Source organism: Plecotus auritus (genome assembly GCF_963455305.1).
Source record: "Plecotus auritus genome assembly, chromosome: 5".
Classification (NCBI taxonomy): domain Eukaryota; kingdom Metazoa; phylum Chordata; class Mammalia; order Chiroptera; family Vespertilionidae; genus Plecotus; species Plecotus auritus.
The window spans coordinates 103,147,839-103,160,138 of NC_137776.1; the positions used below are offsets into that span (position 1 = coordinate 103,147,839).

Genomic DNA, 12,300 nt, shown 5'->3' on the forward strand with positions numbered 1-12,300 from the left:
CAAAAGCAATCACCAGAGAAGAGAGAATTAGGACAGAGGAAAGAGACTAAGAATAATAGAAAAAAAGATGGGAAAAACACGAGGAGAAAACAAAACAAACAAAAGCACAAACACAAAACCACAAGAAAAGGAGGGGACAGAATATGTAGGTGCAGAGCAGAAATAAAATAAGAATAAAGAATTAAAGGATATAGGAGAAGGAAAATGGTTTAAAATAAAGGAGGGAGAAAAGAAAAGACAAGAAAAAAATTTGAAAGGGAAAATAGAGTAAAAAGCAGATATCCCCAAAATAAGAAAAAGAAAAAAGAGGAGAAAGCAGTAGAAAACAAAAAGAGAGGAAAAAAATTGAGTAATGAAAAATGGGGGGAAAGGTAGGAAAAGGGAAGTGTAAAGTTAGATATATAAGTGAAACAACAGAGTAGAATAATCTATACTAATAAAAGGGTAATATGCTAATTAGACGAGACGTCTTCCGGACTTCCATCCAGACAAAGCCACAGCAGCTGCGAGCCTGCGGCATAGGAGAGGCACCGCTGCAGGAGAGGAGATGCCGCCGCCGCCACCACCGCCCCTTCCACAGAGGCAGCGGGAGAGGGGGCTGCGTGGTCCCAATTCCCAGTGCTGCCCCTTCCACAGAGGCAGCCACAGAGGCAGCAGTGCGGGCCTGGTCTTGGCGCCATGCCCTGCAGAGGCTGGATGGGGTGTGACCTGCTGTGCCTCAACCTCCCACAGCCCCTCCCCCAGCCGGCCTGGCCCCAGATCGCCCCCCACCCACCAGTGGGCAGGGGGCGGGGCCAACACTAAGAAGGGAGGGCCATGGCCAGCAGCCGGCAGCAAGGTGATGGGGGCGGTGCCTTTCCATGATAGGCCCAGTCGCCTCCCGCAGAGGGAGGCCAGACTGTGGCTTAGGCCTGCTCCCCTCAGGGCTCCCAGACTGTGAGAAGGGGCAGGCCGGGCTGAGGGACTCCCCCAATGCACGAATTTTCATGCACTGGGCCTCCAGTAAATCAATAAAGCCGTTAGATAAAGAAGGTAAATTTTGAATGGGAAAAAAAGAAAGAAAAGAGAAAAGAAAAAAAGGGAGAGGAAAAAAGTAAAAGTGAAGTGGCGTTTGTTTCAGCCGAGTTTAGTGCCCTGTGGGAGCTTGCTTTGGACCCCACTCTTCTGTCTGCAGACTCTGGGCTTCCTGTTAGTGCGTAGGTGCTGGCCACTGCCAGACACTGTCCTTTGGCTTTCAGCACCTGCTTGAGGTTCCCAGCGATCCACTGATCCACCGCTGTGTTCGTCTCCACAGGCCATAGCTGCCAGCAGGAGGGCCAGTCTGCCCTTTGAAGCAGGTTTGTTAGCAGCCGGTCAGCACTCTTCCCCTGGTTCCTCAGGCCCCGCCTCTGCCTGTCAGCCAGCTGTCAATCTTTTTTTTTTTAAATATATTTTATGGATTTTTTACAGAGAGGAAGGGAGAGGGATAGAGAGTTAGAAACATTGATGAGAGAGAAACACCAATCACCTGCCTCCTGCACACCCCCTACTGGGGATGTGCCCGCAACCAAGGTACATGCCCTTGACCGGAATCGAACCTGGGACCCTTCAGTCCGAAGGCCAATGCTCTATCCACTGAGCCAAACCAGTTAGGGCTAGCTGTCAATCTTAATTACTCAGAAGTCTGTTTCTGGAAGGGCTTTAGGCAGGGAAGGTGCTGTTTTGCTTTCAGGGAATGTGGTGGGCATGTTTCCCTGTCCCAGAGCTGCTCCTCCATGAGTGGCCTCAGCTGACAGAAGTCCCTGCATGGAGACCAGCGGGATCGGCTGGGAGCCTGGAGTTTTTATCGGTTCTCCCTGCAGGGAATGACCGTCTGGTTCCCGGGATAGTGTGGCGGACGGCCCCGCTCCCAATCCAGGCACTAATGCTCTGGAGCAGGGGTCCTCAAACGACGGCCCGCGGGCCACATGCGGCCCGCCGAGGAAATTTATCCGGCCCGCCGGGTGCCGCTGCCTGTCCTGCTTAGCAGCCGACTCGTCCCGGGCCCGCAGTGCGCATAGGAATTTGTTCATAGTTTTTTTTTTTAACTATAGTCCGGCCCTCCAACAGTGTGAGGGACAGTGAACTGGCCCCCTGTTTAAAAAGTTTGAGGACCCCTGCTCTGGAGACTGCTCAGCCCTAGGCTTGACTCTGCCTGTTTCCTCTGAAAGCTCACGTGCAGGTGCGGCTGCAGGGCTCCTGAGGGGCGGGCTGTGTCCCCAGAGCGGGGTTCCCCTTTCCCTGCCCTGTGGCTACTGGCAGCGGCCAGCTCCTCTGGGGAAACACGGACGTTTGGGTTTGGGGGCCTTTGCCCAAATGCTTCCGGCTGCTGCTTTTCCAAGTCTCCCCACAATGCTTCCCACCCCAGCCCCTCCTCAGGCACCTCCAGTCCATGACTCCCAAAGCTCGGGTGAGTAGCTGCGAATGAAAACTCCTGTGCTCTGGGTTAAAAAATGAAACGAAACGGCGGCTTTCTTTCTTACGGCTCCAGCAGCCCTGCCGCCTGTCATGGCTAGTGTTGCCAGGGCTGCAGGTCTCGGCCCTCATTGCTCCCGGCTTGCAGCCATCTCGGGCTCAGGCCTCTATCTCCTGAGGGAACAGTCCTTCCCGCAGCCCAGCCTCCCTCCTCTCGGCCCCTGGGAGCTGGCTCAGCTCCTCGCAACCTCGCCCTTCCTACTGGGCTCCAGGTGCTCGGTCCTCCCTTGATGTGTCTCCTCCTCGGCGGGACCTCCAGTGATAATCCCAGGTGACTGTTCTCCCACTTAGTTCCATTTTCAGGCTGGCCCTGGGACAAGGTGCACGACAGGTCTGCCTATTCAGCTGCCATTTTCACACCCACACTGTCTTTATTGTTGTAGCTTTATAGTAAGTTTTGGAATCAAGTAATCTAAGTCCTTTAACTTCTTCTTCAAAATTGTTTTGTCTGTTATGAACCCTTTGAATTTCCAGACACATTTTAGGATCAGCTAAATTTCTGTGAAAAGCCTCCTGGTGTTTTGGCAGGCTTTGTGCTGAATCTGTAGATATTGGGGGGGGGGGGGGGGGAATATTGCTTTGGTTGGCTTGAACTCTGTCCCCCCAAAAAATATGTTCAAGATCTGTCTCCTGCTACCTGTGAATGTGACCTTACCAGGTCCTTTACAATGTGAGCAAGTTAGCATGAAGTTATGCTGGAGCAGGACAGTTGACTGGTGTCCGTATCAGAAAATAAACATTTGAACACTGTGCGATGCTGAGTCAGATACTGAAGTGGTGCAGCTGCTGGAGGACCACCAGCGATTGCCAGCATCAGCAGGAGCTGGGAGGGGAGGCATCCTCTCCCCCCAGCTTCAGAAGGGCCTGAAACTGCCATCCTTACCCGAGGACATGTTCATTACTTGTTAGAGAGGGGAAAGGAGAGAGAAACATCAATCAGTTGCATCCCACATGCATCCCGGCCACGGCCAGGGACTGAACCTGCAACCCAAGTATATGCTCTGACCAGGAATCAAATCTGCGACCTTTCAGTGTATGGGATGACATGCCAACTAACTGAGCCACACCAGCCATGGCTGAGATGCCAACATCTTGATCTTGGACTTCAGACTCCCATATGTGAGAGAGTAAATGTATTTCAAGCCATTAAAATTTATTTTAAGTTTGTGGTATTTTGTTGTGGCAACCCAGGGAAACTAATACACAATCTTGTCAATATTAAGTCTAATCCATGGATGTGACTCCCTCCTTTTAATGTGATAGATCATCTTTAATTGTGCTTAGCAATTTTATTTTTCCAGGTATGTATCTTGCATTTCTTTTATGTTTATTCCTAAATATTTTATTCTGTTTGGTGCTATTATGAAGGGAATTGTCTTCTTTTTATTTCTTAATGTATTTTATTAATTTTTTACAGAGAGGAAGGTAGAGGGATAGAGAGTTAGAAACATCGATGAGAGAGAAACATTGACCAGCTGCCTCTTGCACACTCCCCACTGGGGATGTGCCCGCAACCAAGGTACAGGCCCTTGACCGGAATCGAACTTGGGACCCTTTAGTCCGCAGGCCAACACTCTATCCACTGAGCCACACCGGTTAGGGCAAGGGAATTGTCTTCTTAATTTCATTCGCAGATTCCTTATTGCTAGCATATAAAAAATATTTATTTTTATATACTTAGCCTTGATAACAGCTTTATTCTTGCAATTTTCTTCTGGATTGCTTAGTATCCTATATAATAAAAGGCTAATATGCAAATAGACCGAATGGCAGAACAACCAAACAACTGGTCGCTCTGATGTGCTATGACCACCAGGGGGCGTGTGTGGTAAGTAGCAGGCCTTGGCCACGGCGGGATAGTGGAACAGGTGAGCAGGGGCACCAGACCAAGGCGGGACGCCAGTCACTGTCATTGGGGCAAGCCTCTGGTGGTTACTGAAAATTCTTTGCTCCCGCACACCGTGGCCCCACCTGGTACTCGCACCTGCTGCTGGCGCCGGGCCCACTCACACCCGCTGCCGGCATTGGAGCTACTGCTAGCACCCACTGCCAGCGCCGGCCCCACTCGCAGCTGGCGCCAGAGCCGCCTCTCGCACCCACTGCTGGTGCCTGGTGCCAGTCCCGATTACTTGGCACCATCAGCAAGTGCAAGCGGCGGCTGCTGGCCCTGATCGCCCCTGAGGGCTTCTCCACTTTCCCCTGCTCCTGAGGGGCAATTAGGGCAGTAGCCACCACTTGCACCCGCTGCGGGCGCCAGCCCCAATTGCTCCGTGATGTCAATGGGTCCAAGCAGGACAGCACCATCAGTGCGTGGGAGCAGCTGTGGGAGCAGGGCTGCCAGCAGACAGAACTGAGGGCCGAGGCGGGAGGGGCTGGGCAGGGGCACAGATGATGAGCCAATACTTGCCCCTGTGCCTACTGCAACCTCACAGCCCACAGTTCCTTTCAAGGTGCACAAATTCATGCACTGGGCCCCTAGTCTATATATATATATACACATACATACATACATATGAAAGGCTAATGTGCTAAGTGTCTGTCCAGGTAATGACATCACATAGCAACGCCCGGCTTCCTCTCCCTAGCGACTAGCCTCCTTGCAGTTTCTTCATCCCAGGAACAAGACTTGCTTTATAGCCAGGTGGAAACATTTACACTTTAACCAATATCAGTGAAGTGTTTTCCCATGCCTCATCTCATTTGATCCTCACAAAAGTCCTGGAGTAGGTAGATAGGAGATTCGGTGGAATCCTATTTTCTTTTCATTAGCTGGAAAACGGAGATTTAGAAAGCTTAGAAACTTGACTCGGCTGAAAAGAAGTAAGAAATGGTGGACCTAGAAAATGAATTCAGGTTTTTTGTCACTGTGCAGAATATAGTCAAACACTGCTGCAGTTAAATATTTTACCCTTTGTTCTCCCTGCATGATCTACAATAATAATCTGTTTCATGTTGATTTTTACTGCTGTGTTGTGGACAATTACCTGAAAGAGAAGTTGGGGTGCTTCACTGGGCTGGAAAAGTTACATCAGAAAGCAGTTCTAATTAAGCAAGTTCATTCTATACGTATAAAAGACTAAATTGATTCGCAAGTGCGCGATACATATAAAGCTCTTGCTGGCAACAATCGCACGTGTGTGTCATTGTCATCTGTCATTGTCGATCATGAATTTGGTTGATACTTCTATTATAGAGAAAGGGTGAATAGTGATATTAAAATATTTCTTCTAATTAATTTCCTTTCAGTGTGCATGAATTCGTGCACCAGGCCACTAGTTTTCTATAATCGGGACCATGTCATCTCTGATTAAAGACACTCCTTCCTTTCTGGTGTAGAGTAGTTTTTGTTTTTCAGCTTACTGTACTTGCTAGAAACTTTGAAAAAATGCTGAACAAAAGCCAGAGTGCACATCTGTGCCTTGTTACCAGCCTTAGAGGGAAAGCTTCAGTTCTGGCGTTAATTATGATGTTAGTTGTAGGTTTCCACTGAATGCCCTTCAGCGGGTTGTGCATGTTCCCTTTTATTCCCAGTGTGTTGAGAGTTAAGTGTTGGGTTTTTGTCAGATATCTTTCTGCATCTTTGAGATGATAATGTTTTTTTGCCTTGTATTCTATTAATGTGATGTCTTGTTCAGCTGGAGCTGCCATAACAAAATACCACAGACTTAAAAACAGAAATTTCCTTTCTCAAGTTGAGGAGGCTAGAAGGTCTAAGGTCAGTGTGCTGGCTAGTTTGGTTGCTGGTGAGGACCCCACCTGACTGGTAAAAGGCCACCTTCTCTCCAAGTCCTGACATGGCCGAGAGAGCTCTTTGGTATCTCCTTTTGTTGTTGCTGTTAATTCTCACCTGAGGATATTTTTCCCATTGAGTTTTAGAAAGAATGGAAGGGAGGGAAGGAGAGGAGAGAGAGAGAAAAAATCATCTAAGTTTTTTGATTGATTGCCTCCTGCACGTACCCTGACAGGGTCCGAGGATCAAACCTGCAACCCAGGCATGTGCCCTTGAACAGGAATCGAACCTGTGACCCTTTGGTGCATGGACTTACTACTGAGCCACACTGGCCAGGGCTCTGGTATCTCTTTTTATCCCATCGGACCAGGGCTCCAACCTCATGATCTAATTACTTCCCAAAGACCCCATCTCCAAATACCATCCAATTGGAGGTTCAAGTTTTAACATGTGAATTTGACATTCAGTCCATGACATATGGTAAATTACATCAAATGATTTTGGGTATTCATCTGCTTTATTTGTGTGTGGACTGAGAAGTACATGCATACTTAAGGCCATTCTCAAGACTGTCCTGGCTTGTACTTTGTTGGTTCTCATCTCCTCTGTGCATGGACTCCACTCCCTTGGCCAACAATGTATGAGTGGCGTGGGTCCACTCGGCCTGCTGTGCATATCACAGCCTCTAGTCAATCCCAGACATGTGGAGAGCTTAGCAATCCCCCTTTGGCTGTCTGGCCACCAGGAGCTGCTTGGTGAACCCTCAGCTGTCCTACTGGCCCACTACTTGCTCCACATGGGCCGGCAGTAGCTGGCTCCCCTGCTCACTTGCCACTGCAGTTGCCATTTGAACGGACAGCTCTCAGGTTCAAGTGAACCTCCTTGGAGAACAGCAACAAGGCTGCTTGTTTTCACTGCCTGCCCAGTCCTGGTTGAACTGCCACTCTGATGGAGCTGGAGGGAGGTGGGGAGATGGCCCCAGGCAGATGTGCCACAAACTCACACTATTCTTACCTGAGGTTGTTATCAGACTCAGTGACCCAATCAAACGTGATCAGCAGTTTGCATCCAAGAAAGAGAGGGTTATTAGTTTAGGAAATGGTGCCAAGCCCAGAGTCATAGGTAAGCAATGCTCAAAGACCTGGTTCCTTGATGGCTTCCAGGGAATGGGTTATATGGGGGACAATCATTAATCATGGTATGGTGGCTAACAGAGTTGGGATCATGCACTCTGCTGATTGGTTGGGACCAGAGGAGGAAGTAGTTGATTCTTGTATCATGTCCTGATACAACCATGGCATTGTTCTGTCTGGTTTCTTGAAGATGTGGCCCGTGGGGTTATTCAGGGTTTCATGGGTCTGGGACTGAAATACAACTGAAGTTACGGTGTTATCTTTACCTTGATGGAAACTGTTTCTGAGGTCCACAGACCTGAGGCTTGTTTTTAAGACAGTTTGATGTTGACCAGACTCTGATGTCCTAAGAGGGAGTGGACGAGACAGAAAAGAGAATGGGTCATGTTTAAGAAATGGAGTTTCTGAGTGGTCACAAGGTCATTTTTATGGATTAACACTTCCTGTGCTTGAAGCAGAGCAATGAAATGGTTGTCTTGGCAATTTTGTGCAGCTTTATAATTAGTTTTTGGGGACAGGGTTTTAAGACAACCTCCCTCCATTATGCCATACTTTACACATCTTTCCTCTTTCACTGGTAAGTTTCACCTCTTTCAGGTGCACAAAACCCTCTACACACACACCCCAAATCCAATCTGACAGTAATTGTTAATAAATAATAGATTCATATAGTGAGAGTTATTTTCTTCAAGTGCAGTTGACCCTTGAACAATGTGGGTTTAACTTGCATGGGTCCAGTTATATGCAGTGACCCACTTCAATTGAGCCACGCCGTTCAAACCCAAGTCATTCAAGGGTCAGCTGGCAGTTGGGAATCTGCGTATGTACATTTTTCATTGTGTGCATTGTCAGCATCTCGAATCCCTGCATTGTTCAAGGGTCAACTGTATTTCCATTTTAGATGACTTTTCTCTGGGGAATAAAAATTCTTTGTGAAGGAATCTCACACATTTTTAAGCAGATGAGAAATTACCAATAAAAAGGAAGCCCTTGCAACCTTATTAGTGAGCTTTATGTTTCCAGGAAAGTTTACCAAGTTTGTATTCTATCTCTAGCATCATACTAAGTGGTGGAAATACAGAGTAAAAAAGACATGGTACCACCAAATAGTTATTTAATTATTATGATTACTAGAGGCCTGGTGCATGAAATTCATGCACGGGTAGGGAGCCTACGCCTGGCCAGTGATCAGGGCCGATCTGTGGGGCAATCAGCTAATTTTAAAAGCTCTTACCAACCCCCTGCTGGCACCTGCCTTGGCTGGCCTGGGGCCTGTGAGCTGGGGTCAGCTCCTGCATTGAGCATCTGCCCCCTGTTGGTCAGTGCACATTATAGTGACCGGTCGTTCTGTCGTTTGGTCGATTTGCATATTAGGCTTTTATTATATAGGGTGATTAACACAATGGAGATGCACAGAAGGTGCTCTAGACTACAGAATAGGGAGAGTTGGTCCCTATTCTATAGGTATTAGACCTTTCCATACCTTCCTTGAATTTAACCCACCTCTCCTTTCCATGTATACTTTTGACTTTTAGCAAATTTGGAGTGTTTTTATTTTGATAACTTTTTTAATATAACTTTTAAATATAATTTAAGTTTTAAAGAAATATAAAGAAAAGTTAAAGAATGGTAAAAGGAACTCCTATATTCTCTTGCTTAGATTCAGCAATTGTGTCTAATCTGGAATAGACGCCTTTCTTTTTCTTGACCTGCACAGGCCAATTATTTGGTAACTTGTCTCCCAATTTAGGTGTGTCTGATGATTCCTCATTATGATTTAGGTAATGCATTTTTGACAGGTTCCTTATGTATGCACATTTGAAGTATAAAAAATAGAGTGGTACATAATGATGGACTAGTCCTTGGCCACTGAAAGCATGAACTCTTACCATTCACAACCTCATGGATGGACCTAAAGGGTGTTATGCTGAGTGAAATAAGTCAGGCAGAGAAAGACAAATGCCATCTTATTCCACTTGTACGTGGAGTCTAAAGGACAAAATAAACAAAACAGAAACAAGCTCATAGATACAGAGAAGAGACTGGTGGTTGCCAGAGGAGATGGGGTTTAAAGGACCAGGTGAAAAAGGTGAAGGGATTAAGAAGTGCAAATTGGCAGTTACAGAATAGTCAGGGATATAAAGTATGGCATAGAGAATATAGTCAATAATGTTGTGATAACTATGTATGGTGCCAAATGGGTAATTGAAATATTGGAGGGAATCACTTTATACCTGAAACTAATACAAAATAATATTGAATGTAAACTGTAATTGAAAAATAAAATTTCAAAGGATAGTTTAGAGGTTAGGTTTTATTTAGGTAACTAGTGGCCTGGTGCACTGATTCGTGCACACTGAAAGGAAAATAATTAGAAGAAATATTTTAAAATTGCAACTTGCCATTTCTCCCTCAGCACCTGGGAGCAAGGTGGTGGCCCCATCCCCTGCCACCCCGGTTGGTTGCTGCCTGCAGGGGCCCGATCGCCCTGCCAATCATGCCACTGCCTGTTTCCCAGGCACTGAAGGAGCCTGGCGGCAGCCCCACCCCCCACCACTGCCACTGGTCGCCACCTGCGGGACCTGTTCACCCCACCAATCACCCCAGTGCCGCCCAGCTCCCAGATGCTGAGGGAGCAGGGCAGCGGCTCTATCCCCCACTGCCTTGGCTGGTCACCGCCTCCAGGGGCCCGATCACCCCACTGATCCATTCGCAGGGTGACTAGTGGTGGTGGCAGCGAAGCAATCGGCCCCCGCCCGGTGACCAATGGCTCGCACCTGCCTTGGCCTGGTGCTACTCACCTACTCCACCATCCTGCCCTGGTCCTGCTCTTGTCAGGGCCCATCGGGGCCTGCAGCGCCTCCACTGCTGCCCGCTGCCAGTGCCGTGTCGCCAACACCCACCATGTTCTGCGCCGCCCCTGGTGGTCAGTGTACACCATAGCAAGCGGTTGAACTCCCAGCAGAACTCCCAGTTGAGGGGACAATTTGCATATTACGCTTTTATTATATAGGATAATTCATGTTTTCTCAAACTAGAAAAAAATCGAGTACATAACAGTCATGGGATTATCTTTTCTTTACTCAAACTAATTTTAAAAGCTCTTATCAACCTCGGTGGCTCATACTCTTCTTTCTTTTTTTTTTTTTGTTTTTTGTTTTAAAGACGGATGTGCATTATTCCATACTGTCACTTCTCCTTTGTCTTTCTGACTCTCCTTCAAACAGCAATTACGTGGAAATACCAAGAGATAAAGAAGTGGGTACGTTATCAGATACTCTAATATATAACAAAGAAATTATTTTTAATGCTTAATTGGTTTTTATACACTTTGTAAAAATCTGAGACTAAAATATTTCTGTTGTATTGTATATAATTACAATTGCAAATTTTCATTTAAAATATAAATTCTGACTTTGTAAGTTTAACTAATCTCAATTATATGAAGAGAAAAATTACTTTTGATAAAAGAAATTTAAATGTATTAGAAAAATTTCCAAGTGCATTTTATTTTGAGTTTTGATAGACTTTTTCCCTATAGGTTTGGGGTGGATTTTTTCCCCACACATATTTGATAAAACTGATGAGATTCTTCTGTTACATTTTAGAAAAGAAAGATGATTTTGACTGGGGGAAATACTTGATGGAAGGTGAAGAAATTGACCTTAGTCCGAATATAGACACACCGGTAAGTGTCAATAGTTTTCCTATTGAAAATACAAATCCCTTCCAAGTGATATATATGACTTTTATGGGTCCTTCTGTCCTGCAGCAACTTCACTCTTCAGTGAACTAGAGTAGTTTATTATGGGTGATTCATTAAGATTTTATATCAAATCATTAGTACTAGGAAATTGAATGCAAAGTATCCTTTAAAGAACTGTGACTTAGGATTTTTGCCACCAAAATAATTCCATCCATTCAAGACATTTAGAAAAAGTTTCATTTGATATAGTTGCTGCTTTTCCTCTGAAATTTTCCTAATCTTTTAATATAAGTAGCTTCCGTTGTTACACCTTCTAAGGATAGGTGTTTTTCCTTTCTTCATCAGAATTGGTCTGAAGAAAGCGAGGATGAAGATGATCCACAGCCCTGGAGCAGAGAGGACTCTGGGATTCAGGTGGATAGGACACCATTAGAGGAACAAGATCACAACAGAAAGCCGGGGCCATGTGTCAGCTGGAAAGGTATTGTGTCCTTGGATATTGGCATCTTTCTCTAATGGAAGAATTCTCTAGGAGGAAAGACCAGCTTTGAGACTCATACCCATGTCATTTAAAATATTGGCAAGCTCTGCCATCCTTATAAAACAAATCTTTTCATCATTAGATCTATAATTGTCTAAGAAGTAGCGCTATAGAATTAATGTTGAAAGGGGATTTAGACTGCAATTTTGTTCTTTTCTTATAGTTCTGAGAATTGTGTTGGTCCTGAATATTTTTAGTTTGTTTTTTATTGGAGAAGGATTGCCTTTGCTAAAGTTGGTGACTAAAAGGAAAATATTTATACCATTTAATTTTCAATTTGGGTGTCTGCTTTTTAGTGTTCACTGAAGAACTATGAACTCATAGAATCTAGAAAGAGCTGGAAACAACCTTATAGATTAGGTCATCAAATCCTACTTCTCATTTTGTAGATAAGGAAGCAGGAGCCTGGTTACAGTGGTTTTCCCATGGCTGCACTGCTGAGACACAAGCCCCAGAGGCTGGGGTCTGTGCCCAGGCCCTGTGCGCTGTACTTGAACCTTGCCCAATGGACATAATGGAGTTAAAGCTGATTTTAGCTTCCTAATGATTTTCTCTTTTCTTCCCTTTCTAATTCTTGATTGGGACGTTCAGGGCAGAGCACAGATTAAAGAGCTCAGAGCACGCCATCACTGGTGTGTTCAGGGCCCTCTGCATATTTCTTCTCTTTGGGTCTTTCATTCTCACCTTGTCCCCCAGT

At 45.9% G+C, this 12,300-nt stretch overlaps 1 protein-coding gene across 5 annotated transcripts in view; it reads left to right on the forward strand.

The window, feature by feature from the left end:
* The window catches only part of TUBGCP5 (tubulin gamma complex component 5), an 87,575-nt gene that overhangs the window by 23,126 nt on the left and 52,149 nt on the right, over window positions 1-12,300 (forward strand). For 4 of the 5 annotated variants that reach the window (XR_013960684.1, XM_080670035.1, XM_080670036.1 and 1 more), the window contains exons 4-6: window positions 10,522-10,618; window positions 10,965-11,044; window positions 11,408-11,543. Coding sequence is in view for 4 of the 5 variants with exons in the window: in XM_080670035.1 (XP_080526161.1) it covers window positions 10,522-10,618; window positions 10,965-11,044; window positions 11,408-11,543 (313 nt within the window). In the remaining variant the exon portion in view is untranslated. The remainder of the gene's footprint in view (window positions 1-10,521; window positions 10,619-10,964; window positions 11,045-11,407; window positions 11,544-12,300) is intronic. The other variant, XM_080670037.1, reaches the window with a different exon arrangement.